General features: G+C 47.4%; 2 protein-coding genes across 4 annotated transcripts in view; one reads left to right on the forward strand and one right to left on the reverse strand.

The window, feature by feature from the left end:
• Positions 1 to 233: 233 nt before the first annotated feature.
• NR2E3 (nuclear receptor subfamily 2 group E member 3) lies at positions 234 to 6,923 on the forward strand. The gene is made up of 9 exons (XM_025389818.1): positions 234 to 238; positions 652 to 758; positions 1,353 to 1,479; positions 1,636 to 1,739; positions 1,830 to 2,051; positions 2,209 to 2,384; positions 3,268 to 3,514; positions 3,891 to 3,996; positions 6,598 to 6,923. The coding sequence occupies exons 1-9, from the start codon at positions 234 to 236 to the stop codon at positions 6,728 to 6,730; spliced, it is 1,227 nt and encodes a 408-aa protein (XP_025245603.1). The 3' UTR covers positions 6,731 to 6,923.
• A 4,403-nt stretch (positions 6,924 to 11,326) lies between these two features.
• MYO9A (myosin IXA) overlaps positions 11,327 to 17,786 on the reverse strand; it is a 307,652-nt gene continuing 301,192 nt past the window's right edge. For 2 of the 3 annotated variants that reach the window (XM_025390154.1, XM_025390153.1), the window contains 2 exons: positions 16,863 to 17,005; positions 11,327 to 16,029 (listed from right to left, as the gene is read on the reverse strand). In XM_025390154.1, coding sequence (XP_025245939.1) covers positions 15,566 to 16,029; positions 16,863 to 17,005 — 607 coding nt within the window. In that variant the 3' untranslated portion in view covers positions 11,327 to 15,565. The remainder of the gene's footprint in view (positions 16,030 to 16,862; positions 17,006 to 17,786) is intronic. The other variant, XM_025390156.1, reaches the window with a different exon arrangement.

A 17,786-nucleotide genomic window follows, 5' to 3' on the forward strand; every position in this document is an offset into this window, starting at 1 on the left:
CAGAAGAATCGCTTGAACCCGGGAGGCAGAGTTTGCAGTGAGCTGAGACCACGCTACTACACTCCAGCCTGGGTGGCACAGCGAGACTCTGTATAAAAAAAAAAAAAAAAGATTTAAAGTCCTTGGGAGAAGTGGAGTCCATACATCTCTTCAAGATGTGGCATGGAATGGTGAACATCTGAGCACATAGGGCAGGAGGGCCCCGGGGGACCTTGGGCAGCCCAGGAACCAGCATGGGGTAGCAGGACTGACCGGCTCCCAGGGCACCTTGGTAATGCTGCAGGTGTGGCCGACTGATCCCCTGTGGAGACAGTAAAGATTAAGAGGATCATAAACTGCATCCAGCGGCTGCCCCGGGAGAAATCTCCTCAAGCCAGAGCCTCTGCTGTGAGGGGCTTCGGAACCTTGGGGCAGCTCCTGAGTTCAGACAGAGTTCAGGCAGGAAGACAGAGAGGCGGAGACCCATAGAGAGACACAGAGACAGGGAGACAAAGGCAGAGGGGGCTGCCACGGAGAGGTAGGAGCAGAGAGAGAAGAGAGACGGGCGCAGAGAGACAGAGGTTCATGGACTGAGGTAGAGGCTGGGCCCGGCTCAGCAACCCAGGCCTCCCACAGGCAGGCAGAGGCTGCCCTGGAACCCACCAACACCAGACCAACAGCTCTGATGAGCTCCACCGTGGCTGCAGCTGCGCCTGCAGCTGGGGCTGCCTCCAGGAAGGAGTCTCCAGGCAGGTGGGGCCTGGGGGAGGATCCAACAGGTATGGCTTCTCCTGGAGGTAGGGTCAGGTCTGGGCCCTTGGGGAGCAGGGTAAGGGCCAGAGGTTCCCGGGAACCATGGAAGGAGCCAGAGCAACTCAGACCCAGCCCCACCGGCTGTGGGCAAGGGTGGGGTAGCCTGCGGGCAAACCCAGATTCCTAGAAACACAGTGGGGTGGGGAGGGGGGTTGGGGGCGGGCAGGCTGCAGAGCCAGGACAGGACAGCCCAGCCGATGGGGAAGGAAAGAACAGAGAAGCGCCCTTAGGGCTTAACAGCCCAGAGGTCCCTAGTGGTGTTGACAAGAATGTTTCTGTGGGAGGACGCAGCCTGAAGCCACCCACAGAGAAGGGATGGGAGCTGGGGAAGTGGAGCCAGGGCTTGGACTCTTGCTGAAAATTCCACTCAGGGAGGAGAGAGGGCAGGGAATGGGGCTGGGGGCTGGGGTGTGGATGCACAATGAGGGAGACACGTCTCCGGATGGAAGAGTCACGCGTGGGTTCGTTCAAATGCGGGTGGACGGGGCCTGAGGACTGGGAAAAGGACCTGAGGGACGGAGGGGAGCGTGCAGCCCTGCCCCCTGCCCCCTGCCCCTCAGGCGTGAGCCCCTCGCTCCAGTGCCGCGTGTGCGGAGACAGCAGCAGCGGGAAGCACTACGGCATCTATGCCTGCAACGGCTGCAGTGGCTTCTTCAAGAGGAGCGTGCGGCGGAGGCTCATCTACAGGTGAGGGCGGTGGGCCCTGCTGGGCTCCTGCCCCTGAGGGGTTCTGGAGGGGTGAGGGGGCGTTCAGGGGAGGAGGGGCTTGGGCAAAAATGTCCAAAGCCATGGTTCAGGACCTGGGAGGGACACTGACCCCCGGGGTCTCGTCTTCGCCTGCAGGTGCCAGGTGGGGGCAGGGATGTGCCCTGTGGACAAGGCGCATCGCAACCAGTGCCAGGCCTGCCGGCTGAAGAAGTGCCTGCAGGCGGGCATGAACCAGGACGGTGAGGCAGGGCGCTGGCCCGGGGGGACGTGACAAGAGATGGGCAGCGGGACTGGCTGGCGGGTCGTTCTGACCCTTCCTGCCTCCCCAGCCGTGCAGAACGAGCGCCAGCCCCGAAGCACAGCCCAGGTCCGCCTGGACAGCATGGAGTCCAGCACTGAGCCCCGGCCGGAGCCCCTGGTGGCTCCCCCGACCCCGGCAGGGCCCAGCCCACGGGGCCCCACGCCCATGTCTGCAGCCAGAGCCCTGGGCCACCACTTCATGGCCAGCCTTATAACAGCCGAAACCTGTGCTAAGCTGGAGCCAGAGGATGGTAAGTGGGAGAGCGGCTGAGAGCACAGCAGGCTTGGCTACCCGGGTCACAGTGGGGCTGCAGCGCCTCGCCTTGATCCTCACTTCCCCGGGCCCCAAGCACTCCCTGCCACCTCCTGAGAAGCAGATGCTAAGATCACAACCTCCTCCTCCAACAGCTGATGAGAATATTGATGTCACCAGCAATGACCCCGAGTTCCCCTCCTCTCCATACTCGTCTTCCTCCCCCTGCGGCCTGGACAGCATCCATGAAACCTCAGCTCGCCTGCTCTTCATGGCCGTCAAGTGGGCCAAGAACCTACCTGTGTTCTCCAGCCTGCCCTTCCGGGATCAGGTACAGACCGGCCTGCCTGCTGGGGAGCTAGGCTGGGCTAGGGTCAGGCGGCCCACTCGAGTCACCCAGACAGGGCACACACATCCCCATGCCAGTATGAATGGAGGTGCACACAGCTTGGATGGTGATGGCTGGGGACACACACACCTCTGAGCCAGCAGTGGCTGGGGTGCATCTCAGGGATGGTAACAGTGGGGGTGCATGCATCTTCGGCGCAGGGATGATGGTCGGGGTGCACCCCTAGGAGATGATGGTGGCCAGGGACCCACAGGGCCCAGGGTCGTCTTAAGTTCTGGAAGACCCTCAGGCCCTGCAGACATTCTGTGGGTGACAAGTGACCTACACACCCTGAACAGCCTGAGTGGCTGACTCTAGGCCCCCTTGGAGCACAAGTGCCTGTGACCTCAGGGCTTGCATTTTAGTCCAGTCTCTCTGGCTCTGGGCCATCCCTCTCAGCTTCTAAAGGGCAAGCAGATCTTTCGGGAAAGCCAGGAGGAGAGGCACGAGGAGGGTCTGAGGCCCTCAGCCAGTCTGTGTGCTGGGGTGGAGCAGCTCAGAAGAGTCAGGCCACGCCTCTTGAATACACTCAACTTAGGACACTCATGAGGCAAGTCTCTGAGGCTGCCCAACTTCAAATGGCTCTGGGCGTTCCTAAATGTCCCAGCTGCAGCGCTGGATGGAACCCAGTGTCTCGGATGGTAGGCAGCTGAGCCAGATGGTGCCAAATCCCAGAGCTCTGGGCCCCTGGCTGATGTCAGGAGAGCATTCTTGAGTCCCAGGACAGCACTTCTATTCCTTGGGTGCCTGAGATGGTGGCAGAGCCTCCAGACTGAGCCAGAGAAGCTGTGTGTCTGCCATAACAGGCATCCCTTTCTGAGCACAGGTGATCCTGCTGGAAGAGGCGTGGAGTGAACTTTTCCTCCTCGGGGCCATCCAGTGGTCTCTGCCTCTGGACAGCTGTCCTCTGCTGGCACCGCCTGAGGCCTCTGCTGCCGGTGGTGCCCAGGGTCGGCTCACACTGGCCAGCATGGAGACGCGTGTCCTGCGGGAAACTATCTCTCGGTTCCGGGCATTGGCGGTGGACCCCACGGAGTTCGCCTGCATGAAGGCCCTGGTCCTCTTCAAGCCAGGTAGCTGAGTCTCTGTCTAAGCCTTGAATGGGAATTCTGGTGACTTCCCTGTGCCTCTCACTCTCCCTGTACCACCCACATGTGTGCAGATGTGTGTAGGCCTCTATCCTGGGGGGCGGGAGGAAAGGGGTGAGGCTGGACTCCCTTCTCCTTGGGGCCAGTCCTGGTTGACTGTGAGGGGACAGGGCAGGCTGGGAGCCCCTGGGAGACCCTGAGCCCCCACCAGAGCCCCTCGTGGCTCCCCTGGCCCTGGCAAAGCCCACCCCACAGGACCCCATGCCCATGTCTGCAGCCAGAGCCCTGGGCCACCACTTCATGGCCAGCCTTATAACAGCTGTAAACCTGTGCTAAGCTCACTGGTGCTGCTTCTCCCCAGAGACGCGGGGACTGAAGGATCCTGAGCACGTAGAGGCCTTGCAGGACCAGTCCCAAGTGATGCTGAGCCAGCACAGCAAGGCCCACCACCCCAGCCAGCCCGTGAGGTGACCTGAGCATGCGCCCACCCACTCATCTGTCCCTGCCCTCTCTACCCTTTCCCCGCCTCTCCCACACCCTCCCAGGGCTCACTGATTAGACAGCACAAGGGTCTCAGTTCAGCGGCACACAGCAAACATCTACTGTGTCCCAGGCACAGTACCAGGTCCCGGGGTGGGGACCAAGATGTACATAAGACAAAGCTACTGCCTTCCAGAGACAACCAGCAGTGACCGCACTGAAGATGCAAACTGCCCTAGTCAGGTACTGAGGGTTGCATGAATCTGCAGGAGACAGAGACCCTTTGGCATGGGAAGCGTAAAGCAGAATTGGGAGGGACTTTGGGGAGACGGCTGGACTTGAAAGGAAGAAGTCTAAAAGAAAACATCATTTGCAAAGGGAGAGAGGGGCAAGCATGATATGTTGTTAGGACAGGAGCCCACCTTGAAGGTATAACAGGTTCCTGCCAGTGAGAAATGGGGAGAATAAGCCAGAAAAGTACGCCAGGACCAGTCCATTCAGGACTTTGAATGCCAGCCAAAGGCCACGTCTGACTTGGGAGGCAGAGAGCAGCTACTGCAGGTTTCCGAGCAGGAGTGTGTCATACACAGGGCTGGACCTCACGCAGACGGGCATGGCCATGGGTACAGAGGATACTACTGGGAAGGGGGTGGCAGCTACTGCCACCTTCCAGGTGGTTCCATGAAGTTCTGATCTTTGGGCATGGCCGGGGGAGTGGAAGGGAGACTCTAGGAGTTGGAATAGGTCAGACCCAGTGTTTGGGTGAAGGTAAGGAATGAGGGAAGAGGAGCTCTTTGGGAGAAGACGCTATTAAAACAATAAAAAGGAAAGCCAGGAGGAAAGACGGTTTTGAGGGAAGATGATAAGGTGTTTTGGAGGTGCACTGAGCATCCTGTAGAGATGCCAAGCACATGGATGGCCCTGGCTAGGTTTGGAGGAGAGTTGCTGCAGGCTGAGTGTGGCTGGGTGAGGGTAGGGCAGGAGCCAGTGCTCTGGGACTATGCTGTTTGGCCCAGCATGGGCAGTTGTCATGGAGCCTCAGCAAGTTTGGAACACTTGGCCTTCAGGCATCTACTGGCTATTTTAGACCATGTTATCTGCATTCTTTGGGGCTCCCAGCAGTTTCTTTCTGAAGAAGTGAGCTAATATGGGCATCCTTGCATCATCTCTAATCTAAGAAATGATTACAAGGAGAAGAGGTAATTTCCTTTTAAGAAAAGTCACAGTATACGAAGTCTATGCCACACAGCACAGGAAGATTTGTGCTGCTTATGAGCATAGGGAGAACGCTGCTACTACTAAGACTTGACTTAGCATCTGAAGAAGAGTGGGCATCAGAGACATTCAGAAACCAGCAGCCTTTCTCTGCCAAGTTTCTGTTGGAACCAGCTCCCAGAGATGTCCTGGCATATTGGTTATGCGTCAAATTTCATAATGCTGGTTAAGATTTCCTATGCCCCTTCCATAGTGGTTCATTGCCTATTACAAGCAGAATTGAGTGTGAAGATAGTGGTTTGGGGTTCTCTAATCCAGCGTATTATTTCAGTTTTTAAAAACTGCAACACCCAGGAAGAAACACAATTACCATCGCCCCCTGATATGCACACAGACACCGAAGTGAAGTTCCATGAAGTAATTCCTACCCTTACCTTGTACAATTTACCTGATATTTCTCTTTTATTTGTTTAGAAAAGGCTGATTGCGACCCACTGAATTTAATTTCAGACCCACTAAGTGGGGCAATACCTGCAGTTTGGAAAAAACATTCTCTAACTGACTTTATAGTTATGTCTTTTTCCTCCCACTCTTTAGATCAGAAAAACAGAAGCAGGGAAGGCAGATGGGAGGGGTATATGACTTGCTCAGTGCTGCTCACTTGGCACTAGCAAGAGAAAGGAAGGCCTTAGGTTGGCAGAGCAAGTCCAGCAGATCACTGAGTGGTGGGGAAGGTTTCCCGGAAACTCCCGGTGAGGGGAGCTTGGGGCTGCCCAGTGTGGAGTAGCCTCCTTGATGCTGGGCATTCACCCTGGCCATCAGACCTACCCAGGGAAGGTTTGGTTCCCCCATCTGTCTCTTGGGGCTTCACCATCTGTCTTTTGTGTTGTGGACTCCTGTCTTAGCAAATAGTTCTTTTCTTTTTTTTTTTTTCTTTTGAGACGGAGTCTCGCTGTGTGGCCCAGGCTGGAGTGTAGTGGCGCGATCTCGGCTCACTGCAAGCTCCACCTCTCGGGTTCACGCCATCCTCCTGCCTCAGCCTCCTGAGTAGCTGGGACTACAGGCGCCCGCCACCACAGCCGGCTAACTTTTTGTATTTTTAGTAGAGACGGGGTTTCACCGTGTTAGCCAGGATGGTCTCGATCTCCTGACCTTGTGATCCGCTGGCCTTGGCCTCCCAAAGTGCTGGGATTACAGGTGTGAGCCACCGCGCCCGGCCTGAATGCGGCTTTTCGTCGAAATACCTCCTGACCTACTCTGGGGACCTCATCTCTCCTCTGCTTCCTCCCTTGCCTTTCCTGGGAGGGCACTGCTCCAAGGACTAGTGCTCAGAAGCTGGTCGTAAAACTGATGGCGTCCTCTCTCCTGTTCAGGTTTGGGAAATTGCTCCTGCTCCTCCCGTCTTTGAGGTTTATCACTGCGGAACGCATCGAGCTCCTCTTTTTCCGCAAGACCATAGGGAATACTCCAATGGAGAAGCTCCTTTGTGATATGTTCAAAAACTAGTGGGGGTGGAGGTGAAATGTTTCCAAGCACTCTGGAGAACAATCTACTGAAATGAAACATTTGCCTACTCTTTGCCCCAGAAATTCCTCGTAGGTGTGTCTACCCAGCAGAGATGCCCACTGAAAGATATTGTAAGAATATTCATAGCAGCTTTATTCATAATAGCCCCAAATTGTACATTGATGGTAGGATGAATTAACAAATTGTGGTATATTCATATAATGAAAAATAACTTTAAAAGAATGAATTATGGATACATGTGGCAACACGGGTAAACTTCACAGACATAAAAGTTGAATGAACGAAACCAGGCAGAAGTTCCATTTATGCAGAGTTCAGGAACAGGCAAGACTAATTGACAGTAATAGAAGTTGGAATAGTGGTTACTTCTGGGTCGCAGGGGATTGATTCAGAGAGGGCCCATGGGAGCCCTCCGGTATACTAGAAATGTTGATTTTGATCTGGGCAGTTGTTTCACAAATGTATTCATAGGTAAAAATTCATTGAGCTGTGCACTTTACTGTATTTTGTTAGACCTCAATTAAAAAGTTAAAAAAAATAAAATAAAACAGAAAAATGAGTGTTGTCAAGGCTCTCCCTTTGAGGACACTGAAGGAATGAGTGCAAGGTCTTTGAGTTCCCTCTGGGTTCCACTCCAAGTCAGAGACCAGGTGCAATGAATTCAAGCCCAGTGGATCTCCCATAGAATTCAACCACCCAGCTTCTCTCCAGATGGCATCCCATCACCCGCAGCATGTCTCAACCTTTATCTCCTATCTCCCTCATCTCCTTCCTAAGTAAAGGTCAACACCCTGCAACTCAACATAAGGCAGCTACAGGTACTTTTTGTGAAAGGGACTCTTCATCACTTCTTAGGTCCTTATGGAAAGATACAGCTCAGACAACCCTCATCATTTTCTTTTTCTCTTTTTTTTTTTTTTTTTTTGAGACGGAGTTTTGCTCTTGTTGCACAGGCTGGAGTGCAATGGTGCAATTTTGACTCACCACAACCTCCGCCTCCCAGGTATAAGTGATTCTCCTGCCTCAGCCTCCTGAGTAGCTGGGATTGCAGGTATGCACCACCATACCCAGCTAATTTTGTATTTTCAGTAGAGACGGGGTTTCTCCATGTTGGCCAGGCTGGTCTAGAGCTCCCGACCTCAGGTGATCCACCCACCTTGGCCTCCCAAAGTGTTGGGATTACACGTGTGAGCCACTGCACCCTGGCCAAACTTAATCCTTTTTGAAGACAGACCCAGATGACTGTGAAAATAATATTTTAACACATTAACATAGATCAGGCAATGCATACATTAATAGCAGGCAGTGAGCTGGGCACTTTTAAAATTGCCATTTAATCCTCAGATTAACTCTGAGGGAAGGGCTAATTTTCTCCATTTATAAATGAAAAAACTGTTGAGAGAGGACTCAAACCTTGGTGTGACTCTACCTAATGCTGCTTAAGTCTGGCACTGCCTCTTTCCCACTCCCCCTTCACTTTTGGAATGAAAGACTGAACAATTCTGTCGCATTTTCTGCCTTCAAAGGATAAGCGCTTGAAATCAAGACAGAAAGGGTCATGTGAGAAGTGTGAGCAATCCTAGGGGTTCCCTGTCCTTTGGCTTGTGTTTGAACTCCCTTAGCTGACAGAAATGCCCTATCTACTCAGGAACTGAGAACAGCTAGGGCTGTTGCCAGAAAGGAAAGAGTATGGGAAATGCTACCCAGCTGAAGCGCTTCTTACTTCAGCCCCCAGACTACTTCAGATTCTCTCCAACTTTTGAAAGTATCAGAGTGGCCTCAGTTAATCCAGTCATCTAATGTCTATAATGCCATTATACAGTCCAATTCCCTATCAAAGGTTTTATCCATATGAGCTAAGGCCTGAGCAAAGCCACCTTAGTAAGACACATGGTTGAAATATGACATGACCAGTCCTGCATATTTATCTTACAGTTTGGCTTTGGGGGACATGGTAAGACTGCAAAGGTAGCCTGCTGAAGTTCACAGGCTAGCATCTGGGATGTGTGAGCACAGCACATCTACATTGGGAAGGAGATTTGAGGGCTCTCCAAGAAGAAGTCTTGGAGAATTAGAGGAAGTACATAAGCTGGATTGTCTGCTGTCAATCTGGCATCTATACCACCCCCTTCCCCACTTCTAAGGGCTTTTCTTCATTGCAGAGATGCCAGGAAAGAACTACATGTCCCAGAAACCCTTTCTCCTAGGACTTGCTAATGAAAGGCACTCACAGGACATTTTTTTCCCCCTAATGCCAAACTGATTAAATTTGGCATTAGGAAAAAGAGAAGCCATTTTTCTTTGGAGACACTGCAGCCACGTCGTGGGAAAATAGATTTCACAGCAGCCTCCTGGCTAGAATTGCACTAGCTTCCAGGCAAGCTCTTGAGAACTCTGGGACTTTTAGCTGAGATTTGTATTGGCTTTCTTGACCTGTGGGAGTATCTTTGACCTTTGTCAGATCCTAATTTCTGTACTAAGTCCATCTCACCTGGAATACAAAGTGGCGTCTGTTTTCCTAATCTGGTGCAGCTTTCAGCATGTCTTACAGACAGGAATACAAATTCCTGTCTGTAAACCACCTAGGATGACAGCCATTATTCAACTTTTTGTTGCAGATTGGCTCTACTGAAATTCTGATGAGTAATGGCTTTTTCATTGCATTTAGGCTCCTTATTAGGAGAAGAGAAAATTCAAAAGCTTTTTTTTTTTTCTTCCCTTAATGCCAATGTCTTTGGCTATGAAGCACCACAGAGGTAGTCCCTGTGGGACTATCTGGGCCTTTTCAAACGAAGCTAGTTTTTAGATTCACAAGACACTTCTCTACCCACAAGGGGATATTTCAAGGTAGGAAGGGCAGGGAAAGACTTAAAGATGCCAAGAAGTGCAACCCGATAGTCAACCCAGGTATTGCGGATGACTAGTCTCCATCTGGTGGACATCACTGGTGTTCCCCACTAGAATGCAGACTCCACAGGGCAGAGATCTTTGTTCACTAATGTGCCCTAAGCACCTAGGACAATGCCTGTGGGCGATACACTCCTTGACTGTGAGTCTGACATACCTACAAGATTCAACAATCAGATATTACATGCACCTTATCTACTTTCACAGTTCTATCTCTGGCTCTAACACATCGTACTGCCACCGATTCTAGGGGCAAAAGCAATTTTAAAAAACAAACCAAAGCTCTGGTCACTGTATAACTTGCCTCTCCTTATGTACCTTTCTGTTCTCAGGTCTTTGTCATCACAATAGTTGTTGACTCCGTAATCTCAGGGGCAAGTTTTAAGAATGGTATTTCGCCTGGGCGTGGTGGCTCACACCTGCAATCCCAGCACTTTCGGAGGCCAAGGCAGGCAGATCACCTGAGGTCGGGAGTCCGAGACTAGCCTGGCCAACATGGTGAAACCCCGTCTCTACTAAAAATACAAAAATTAGCCAGGCATGGTGGCAGGCACCTGTAGTCACAGCTACTTGGGAGGCTGAGGCAGGAGAATCACTTGAACCTGGGAGGTGGGAGTTGCGGTGAGCCAAGATTGTGCCACTGCATTCCAGCCTGGGTGACAGAGTGAGACTCCACCTCAAAAAAATAAAAATAAATAAAAATGGTATTTGCAGGTTTTATTATGGGCAACTAAGGGAATTTTAAACAACACTCACTATTCATATTTCAATGTAAATTTAATGCAAAAATGTAAATGTAAATTTAATGTAAAAACAAGTGAGAAGGATGACCCCAGAATTTTAAAAATTGAATACATTTGGCATTAGGGAAAAAAAATCACAACATGTTTTTTTCCCCATGTAACCTTAGAACTGATTTGGCATTTTGGAACCACTGATCCTAATCAATCCTCTCATCCAATATCTGCCCAGCACCTTTTGTTAGGTGCTGGGATCTAAGAGTCAGCAAGACAGGCAAGTGTTTGACACCATGAATACTGACAGCTGTTGAGAACACAGACCTCTAACCCAATTCACGGGGTCAGAGCAAACTTCCCAGGACAACTGCCTTTTACATTAAAACCTGTGGGTCAGTAGGAGTTCTCCAAATGTGGGAGTTTGGGAAACAGAACTGACCTCCAGATAAGAAAACTAACATTCAGAGAGAGCAAATGCCTTTCCCAGTCATGCAGTAAAAGTTGGTGGCAGAACAAAAATGACAAACTGAGTTAAAATTTCTGTTTCTATTGCAATGTGTTGCTTTGCTTTTCAGTGAGAATCCTTGAGCCCTGTATTAGCAACCTTGCCACTTCTTCAAGTGGCCAGTTTAGGGGAGGATCCTAAATGCAGATTTACTGCTTTTCCTGCCCTTCTAGCCTTAAACCGATTAAACGAAGTCTTGACAGCCAGCAGCCTGCATCCACTACAGAAAAAACACCTTGAATCACACCTTTACTTGAATTCAGTTGAGTTCCAGTGACTACCACCTCTGTGTTTTGTCAACTGTGGGTTGAGTCCTTTCCTGAAAACACATCAGTGTAACTAAGAAGTCACTGCTGTTTCTTGGAGTTGGGTTGGAATAGTTGGAGTGGGAGCCAGGATGGTTGGAAAACAAACCACACATATTGCTGCTTCTGGAAGCTTTGTTCTTTAATGAGCCTTAGGGTGATTTGTTCATCAAGCTGCTTTTGTGTAGCCATACAGTGCATATTTTGAGTGACACAAACTGCACTTTATACAGATGATGTCTTGTTACCCCTCAACCCCCCGCAAAGAAAAAAAACAAAAAGGAAATTACAAAGTGCCTGTTGATTGCATCCGGAATGTAATCAGTTCCGTGGGTGAGACAAGTCATTCTTCTTATAGAATTATTCTATTAAACAGTAAAATGTTACATTTCACAGGATATGTCCTTTTATAATACAGTTCTTTAAAAATTTACACTCAGCATACTTATAAATTACTTAAAATCCATTAAATATAATACTAATCTGTAGTCCACACCTTTCCCATAGTAAATACAAATACTTGTGGTTCAAAAGGTGCAACTTTTATATGACCTCAGAGGGCTGATAAATAGGCATTAAGAATGGATGACTAGCAAGGTGACAGGCCCATTGTGGGGGCTTTTTTGAAAAAAGTTTCAACCAGGGGACCAATATGAGACCTAACAGATCCATCTCCACAATCATCATTTTGCTGTTACCCTTTCAATACCCAATTAAATGTGGGAGTCATTCCAGAGAAAAGTGTTTGTTAAAAGTAGTCTAGGGCACAGAAAAAGAGGACTCCCACAGATACCACGGAGTTTTACTACCAAGTCCAGCATGGTATTGGGGGACAGTGCTGGGGAGCTGTCACAAGAGTATGGGTGGATGTAACGCATTTGTCCATACAGAATGATGCATGTCCCGCATCCAGCTTCCCACCAAGAAGAAAAAAGAGAGGAGGATGAGGAAAGCCATAGAGTATGTTTCTTTTTAAAATGAAAACTCTCTTAGCTTTGAACACATCCTGAGAATCCTTTCTTCTTTCTAGTTTACCAAAGTGCTTGTTAACAGTTAAAAACACAGACCACAGGCACTGAGGTGGGACTATAGAACCCTGCTGGACCACATCTTTTCAGCACACTTCTGACCCTCTGTTTTTGTGACCCTCTGTTTTTGATGGTGAAAACAACTCTACCGTTATGAAACACAGAACGGAGTCTGCATTAATCTTCCAGCAGGATAAGTGCTCTGGCAGGTTTCCAAAGCAAGAGAAGATGGGGGCTCTAGTATTCCATCCCAGGACCTCTGGCCCTTTTGTCTCTCTCTGCAAGGCTCATAGTTGGAGGGCTGTATCTCCCTTTGTGTTTTCAGAAGCCCAGAGTGGCAAAATAATTTAAATGGCAGGAGGTACAAAATACGTTGTAAACTAAGCCTCCCTGAATCCTGCTGGATTTGCTGTTAATTTGCTTCAATTTGTGATACAGAATGAAATCACACTTCTCTGCTTTTGTTACATTTTCCATAATAAGTACATACTAAATTACAGGGATACATTCACTTTAATGGGCAGAGTTGAAAATTCAGGTTTTGTTTGGGACTGGGAATGTGTGCTAGAAGTAGAGTGCTCTGCATTTTGGAGTATGGGCTCCAAATGTGGAGCTGCCCCACTGCTGCCATGCAGATCAAAGCAAACAAGCAAAGGAGAAGCACTACGGAACCACAAGTGTGATGCATATGAAGGGCTAAGTTTCATAAGTGACTATAACGCGGCATCACTTTGTGGTGACATAACTTTACCATGCAGAGGGCCAGTGAGAACAGATGGATGCAGACACAGCATTTGGTTCTGAAGGTTTTTGGGAGTTATGGCTTCATCTCTTGATCAGGCCAACAAGGCCTATTACCCTATGTAAACAACGGCTTTCCCTCAAAGGGAGGGCCCCACACTGCTCTCCACTCTTACAATTTGGTGGATCTCTCCTCCTCACCCACCCACCCCAATCCTGGCAGATTAAATGACTAGAAATCCACATAAATCTAGCAACTGAAAAAAACAAGTTTTTTCTTTCTTTTTTTTTTTTTTAAATTGAATTTTACCCAAATTGGAGTTTCAGGTCCCTGAGAAAAATTATAAAGTCTCTTAACATCCATCAGCTAGTTCCTATAAAGTGACCTACATCAGTCATTTTTTAACTGCCAAAAAACTTATTTTACCAAAAAAATCCCACAAAGATTTAGAAGGAAGAACATGTGCCAACATGTCTTCTCCTGGCCATTCCTCTGGGCCACAGGAAATTATCTGATAAGGGCAATCTCTTTTTTTTTAAAATACAGGATTTAACCAACATTCTGGAGTAAGTGCAGAGTAACAATTAATGCCCAGCAGCACACTACTCCCCCAAGAACACTGAAACACAGACTGTGCAACCTGGCATGGGGCGAAGGAACCAGCAATCCCACTATGACACACCATGCTGAGGGGTTTTCCTCTGTCCTCTAGGAGATTCTCTGAAATTCAGATTTTTAAAAGCTTAACATTTATTACTCCTCAGGACAAGACAAACAAGGTGGCAGATGTCTGTGGGATATAAAGCATAACATTTGCTCATTAACCATCATTATTCTGGAGATTTTAAAAGCTTCCTTTCTCTGGCTCAATTCTGAACCCAAAGCAGGGAGAGGTAAAACTCCTGCTACCTTTAGCTGCCACTCAGAATTATGCTCCAAGTCTAACCTCTGGGGCTGGCCAATAACCACTGAGGCAGTGGCATGAGGTTCAGTGTTGTGTAACAGGAGAGGCTCTGCCTTAACAAAAGACTTAATATTTCCACAACTTCAAAGAAGTATGAAAAGGAAGAATAACCAAAATACAGGTTATAGATGGTAAAGGCTCTTTTTCAGAGCAGTGCATGTAGTAGCAAGACAAGATGCATTTAGTAACTTTAAAAATAAACATTTCACATACTTATCTCGAGAAAGGCTATCATGTTTCATTTTTCATATATTATAAATAGCAAAAACAGATTTCTATTCCCACAAATGCTAAGATACTTAAAATGTTATTATAACTCATGTGTATGAAGACCACCCAGTGGTGAAAATGATGTCTTACTATTCCCTCAACCCAGGGATGAATGGCTCTCATCCCCTTGTCCAGTGGCCCCTAATCTGTGGGAAGAAATTCCATGGGAAGGAGGGAAGCACAAGGTTAAAAAGAAATATGCCTACTATACATACATATTTACAATAAACTTCAGTAACCAGAATATTAACAAAAATAGCTTCAAGTAGTCCTTGATTTTTTTCCATCTATTTAATACTGATGGTCTGAGAAAAGGAAGATAAAAGTTAGATAGGTCATATTAAAAACCTTTTTATTTTTTGGCAGCTTTCTGTAACACTTATTCATGCAATATTGTATGTGAATGTTTTTGGAGAACTAACTAAACGGTCACATTATTTGAGTCTGTGGTGGGAATCCACCAGCAGATGAACAGGCTCATATGTGGTTTTCGGTTTAATCTATACAAAGAGAAAAGCCTGAATGGCTTAGGATGGAACCTTCATAAGTTTAGGGATCACCATGTCTCTGGGAAACTAAAAATTAAAGTATAAGAATCTGATCCTAGGACCAGGAAATATGAGAACAGTATGGCTACTGACACTTCAGCCCATGCAATGTATTTGGCAGGAACTAAACAGGAGTCAAACCAGCACTGATTATTATGACATCAAACATCATCAAAAACAAAATAGGTATTCTCTTCTTCACCATATAACAAGATATCTGAGACACGCTCTGATGGCTTAATAGAAACAATCACTTTTTTTGCTTTCCCCAGAATATAACATGGAGTGTTTTTTCAGAAATCTTAAAATAGAGGGATTAGGCTTTTTGTTTATAAGTTTTTGGAAAAAAATTATATTCTACCCCAGCTCCTAACTATCCCAAAATAAACCCAAAGGCTTTTGCTTTCATAGTTAAGAAAGATTTATACGTTTTCTTCAAATGTCAGAAATAAGAGGGTCCCTCAGGTCAGCAATATCCCCCCTAGTTCGACACCCACCTTTGGGAAGGGAAAAGAGGGTGGGGGAGAGGCAACTATAACTGACCCAAATCCCCAGGCCCTAGGTGGCTTTGTTTAGTAAAATCTCAATTCAAATACAGCAGCCAAGGCACAGCTGGCACCATCCCCAGCAGGCTTTCTGCTTCTGCAGGAGGCCCAGGAATTCAGCACATACAGTCTTAGCCATATGCTTAGAAAAGAGGCAGGACCACAATTAGGATGGACTATTGTGGACGAGGTGATGAAACGCAGCCCCAAAGGTGAGATGTGTTTACCACTCTGTAGCCACGGAGGGACACACATCTGCCGGTTCAGACCATAAATTCATTATTTCCAAAGAGTGCTAGCTGTTGGTTGGAGGTGCAGTCTGGGTCCACAGTTTTTCTGTGGCCAGACATGACTGTTCCCTCTGGGGTCTCTTTGGTTTTCTGAGGTGAGTTTTTCACATTCTTTAATTTTTGTTTGCCCTTTTCTGGGTTGAAGGTTCCTCTGCTGATGAACTGAGGCCTGTCTTCCAGGGATTTGGTCTGGCCCAATGGTCCTTCCATTCCCAGGGCCTCATTAGCTGAGGCAGCTCGATAGAATGGAGATTTGGAATAAATCTGAAATAGTTTTCTGGTCCCATGAGACGATGCCGTGTTAGACAGACATAAAGAGGAGACTGAAGAGTCCACTACATCTAAAGAGTCTTGCTGCTTTTTAAGCTGCTTTCGCAACTTGCTGGAAGGTTCAGACTTGCCAGCTGTCTTCAGGGAGCTAAGGGCTAAGCTTCTCTCTGAGGCAAAAAAGAGACCAAAGATGTAAATGACAGTGCCCTCTAAAGCAAATCATCATGTAATGAATAGGTGTCACTGTTCACACATGAAATTGGGTGGGATAAGATTTGGAGGTTCCAGGCTGACTTACTATGGGCACAGTCATAGTCAAAGAGAGCTCACCATCCATTTCTCTATATAGCAGTTCAGAATCATCCTCAAGGAAATCTGGTGTTTGACTATGCCACCAGTGGAGGCCTAGAACAGTCACTATCATATTAAAAACTGCCAGGATATGTAGATAAGTTCTACATCTCCCTGAGACATGCCACCCAGTTAAACACCTCCTTTGTATATGTATATAGTCCCACCTCACAGTGGGGCACAATTCCTGCCACGCTCAGAAAATGGGTCATGGGTCAGTAAGACAACATATATTGTGATTATTGGCTTTTCTCTGTGGTAAGTACAGGATAAAACATTAAATTACCAAACAAAACAAAACAAAACAAAACAAACAAACAAAACTCAATCACACTGAAGAGTTGGTTTGATAAACAATGTATATGGAAGCTTTACAAAGACAACAGGAAAAAAAAGACCTTCCATGGAAGTCAGGAATCTAAGTAGCAAAGACAATTACATTTCTTATCCCCATCCAGATAGTGATAAGGACCTGTATGCCAAACGATGAAGGCTAAAACTATATGGATAAAAGGACAAAATTCCTCAGGACTTTGTTACTGCTGATGTATGGTCAGTGCATTCTTGAAAGACTTTGTCTTAGTTTCGGAATCTTTATTCCTCCTTTGCAAAACAAATCTGGCATCTTTGGTCTACCATGTTCACTTACCTGATTTCTCAGAGATAGCACATTCAGACTCCATATTCAAATTTTCTGAGCTATCAGCAGTCCCAATGGAGGCCTCAGACTCAAGAGTTTCATCATCAGAGGCACGGGGTTCCAGTACAAGCATCTCAAATGTCAGCTCCTCCCTGTAAGATACAGTCAAGAAACCATTAGCATATTTGATAGGAAGTGGAAGGAAGATAACAGAAAAAAAGATCCTCCATGAAAGTCAGGAATCTAAGAAGCAAAGAGAGTCCATTTTTACTGTCCCCATCCAGGTGGTGATGCCAAATATGGTGAATGCTAAAACTATATGGACTAAAGGACAAAATCATAGTCAATCTAGGACCAATAATAGGGGTAAGAGTAGGGTGAAGATGCTGTCGTGGTGAGATCTTTCAGTAAAGTGAACTCTGGACTGATAATCAGGAGATCAGGGCTCTAACCTTGTTCATAATATCCATAATGCATCAGGAAAGTACCTTTCTCTCTCTGGACCTCAGCTTCCTACCACAAAACAAAGAGATTAAATTAGATAACCTCTAAGATTCCTTCCAGCTCCTAAACTATTTTCCATGAAGCTTACTAACTGGCTGTGGACTATATCCTCTACCTTCACCACAGAGACCTCTAGATGAAGAAAAACACTGATTGATCTTTTCTGTCCTTTGAAGCTTATGCCATCTTTAGTTATCGCATTCTCTAGTCTTCCTTCTTCATCACAGTCACCCAGCTACCTCTCAGTAATGCCCCACATTCCGTGATGTCTTTGGTACTCAGCTCCTAACCTTGCTTTCTCACTAATGCTTGACATCACCTGATCTATTCAATTAATATCTTTGTAAAAATTCATCTCAATATCCTAACACTGAAGTTCTTTTATGTCTGCAACTTCTTTTTTTTTTTTTTGAGATGGAGTCTCGCTCT

This window comes from Theropithecus gelada, chromosome 7a (assembly GCF_003255815.1).
Source record: "Theropithecus gelada isolate Dixy chromosome 7a, Tgel_1.0, whole genome shotgun sequence".
NCBI lineage: Eukaryota > Metazoa > Chordata > Mammalia > Primates > Cercopithecidae > Theropithecus > Theropithecus gelada.

What these genes read in the sequence shown, in the direction of transcription:
- NR2E3 (XM_025389818.1), top strand. An exon ending in CGGCGGAGGCTCATCTACAG is followed by an intron (nt 1,480 to 1,635) that starts GTGAGGGCGGTG and finishes CTTCGCCTGCAG; the next exon opens with GTGCCAGGTGGGGGCAGGGA. An exon ending in GGCGGGCATGAACCAGGACG is followed by an intron (nt 1,740 to 1,829) that starts GTGAGGCAGGGC and finishes CTGCCTCCCCAG; the next exon opens with CCGTGCAGAACGAGCGCCAG.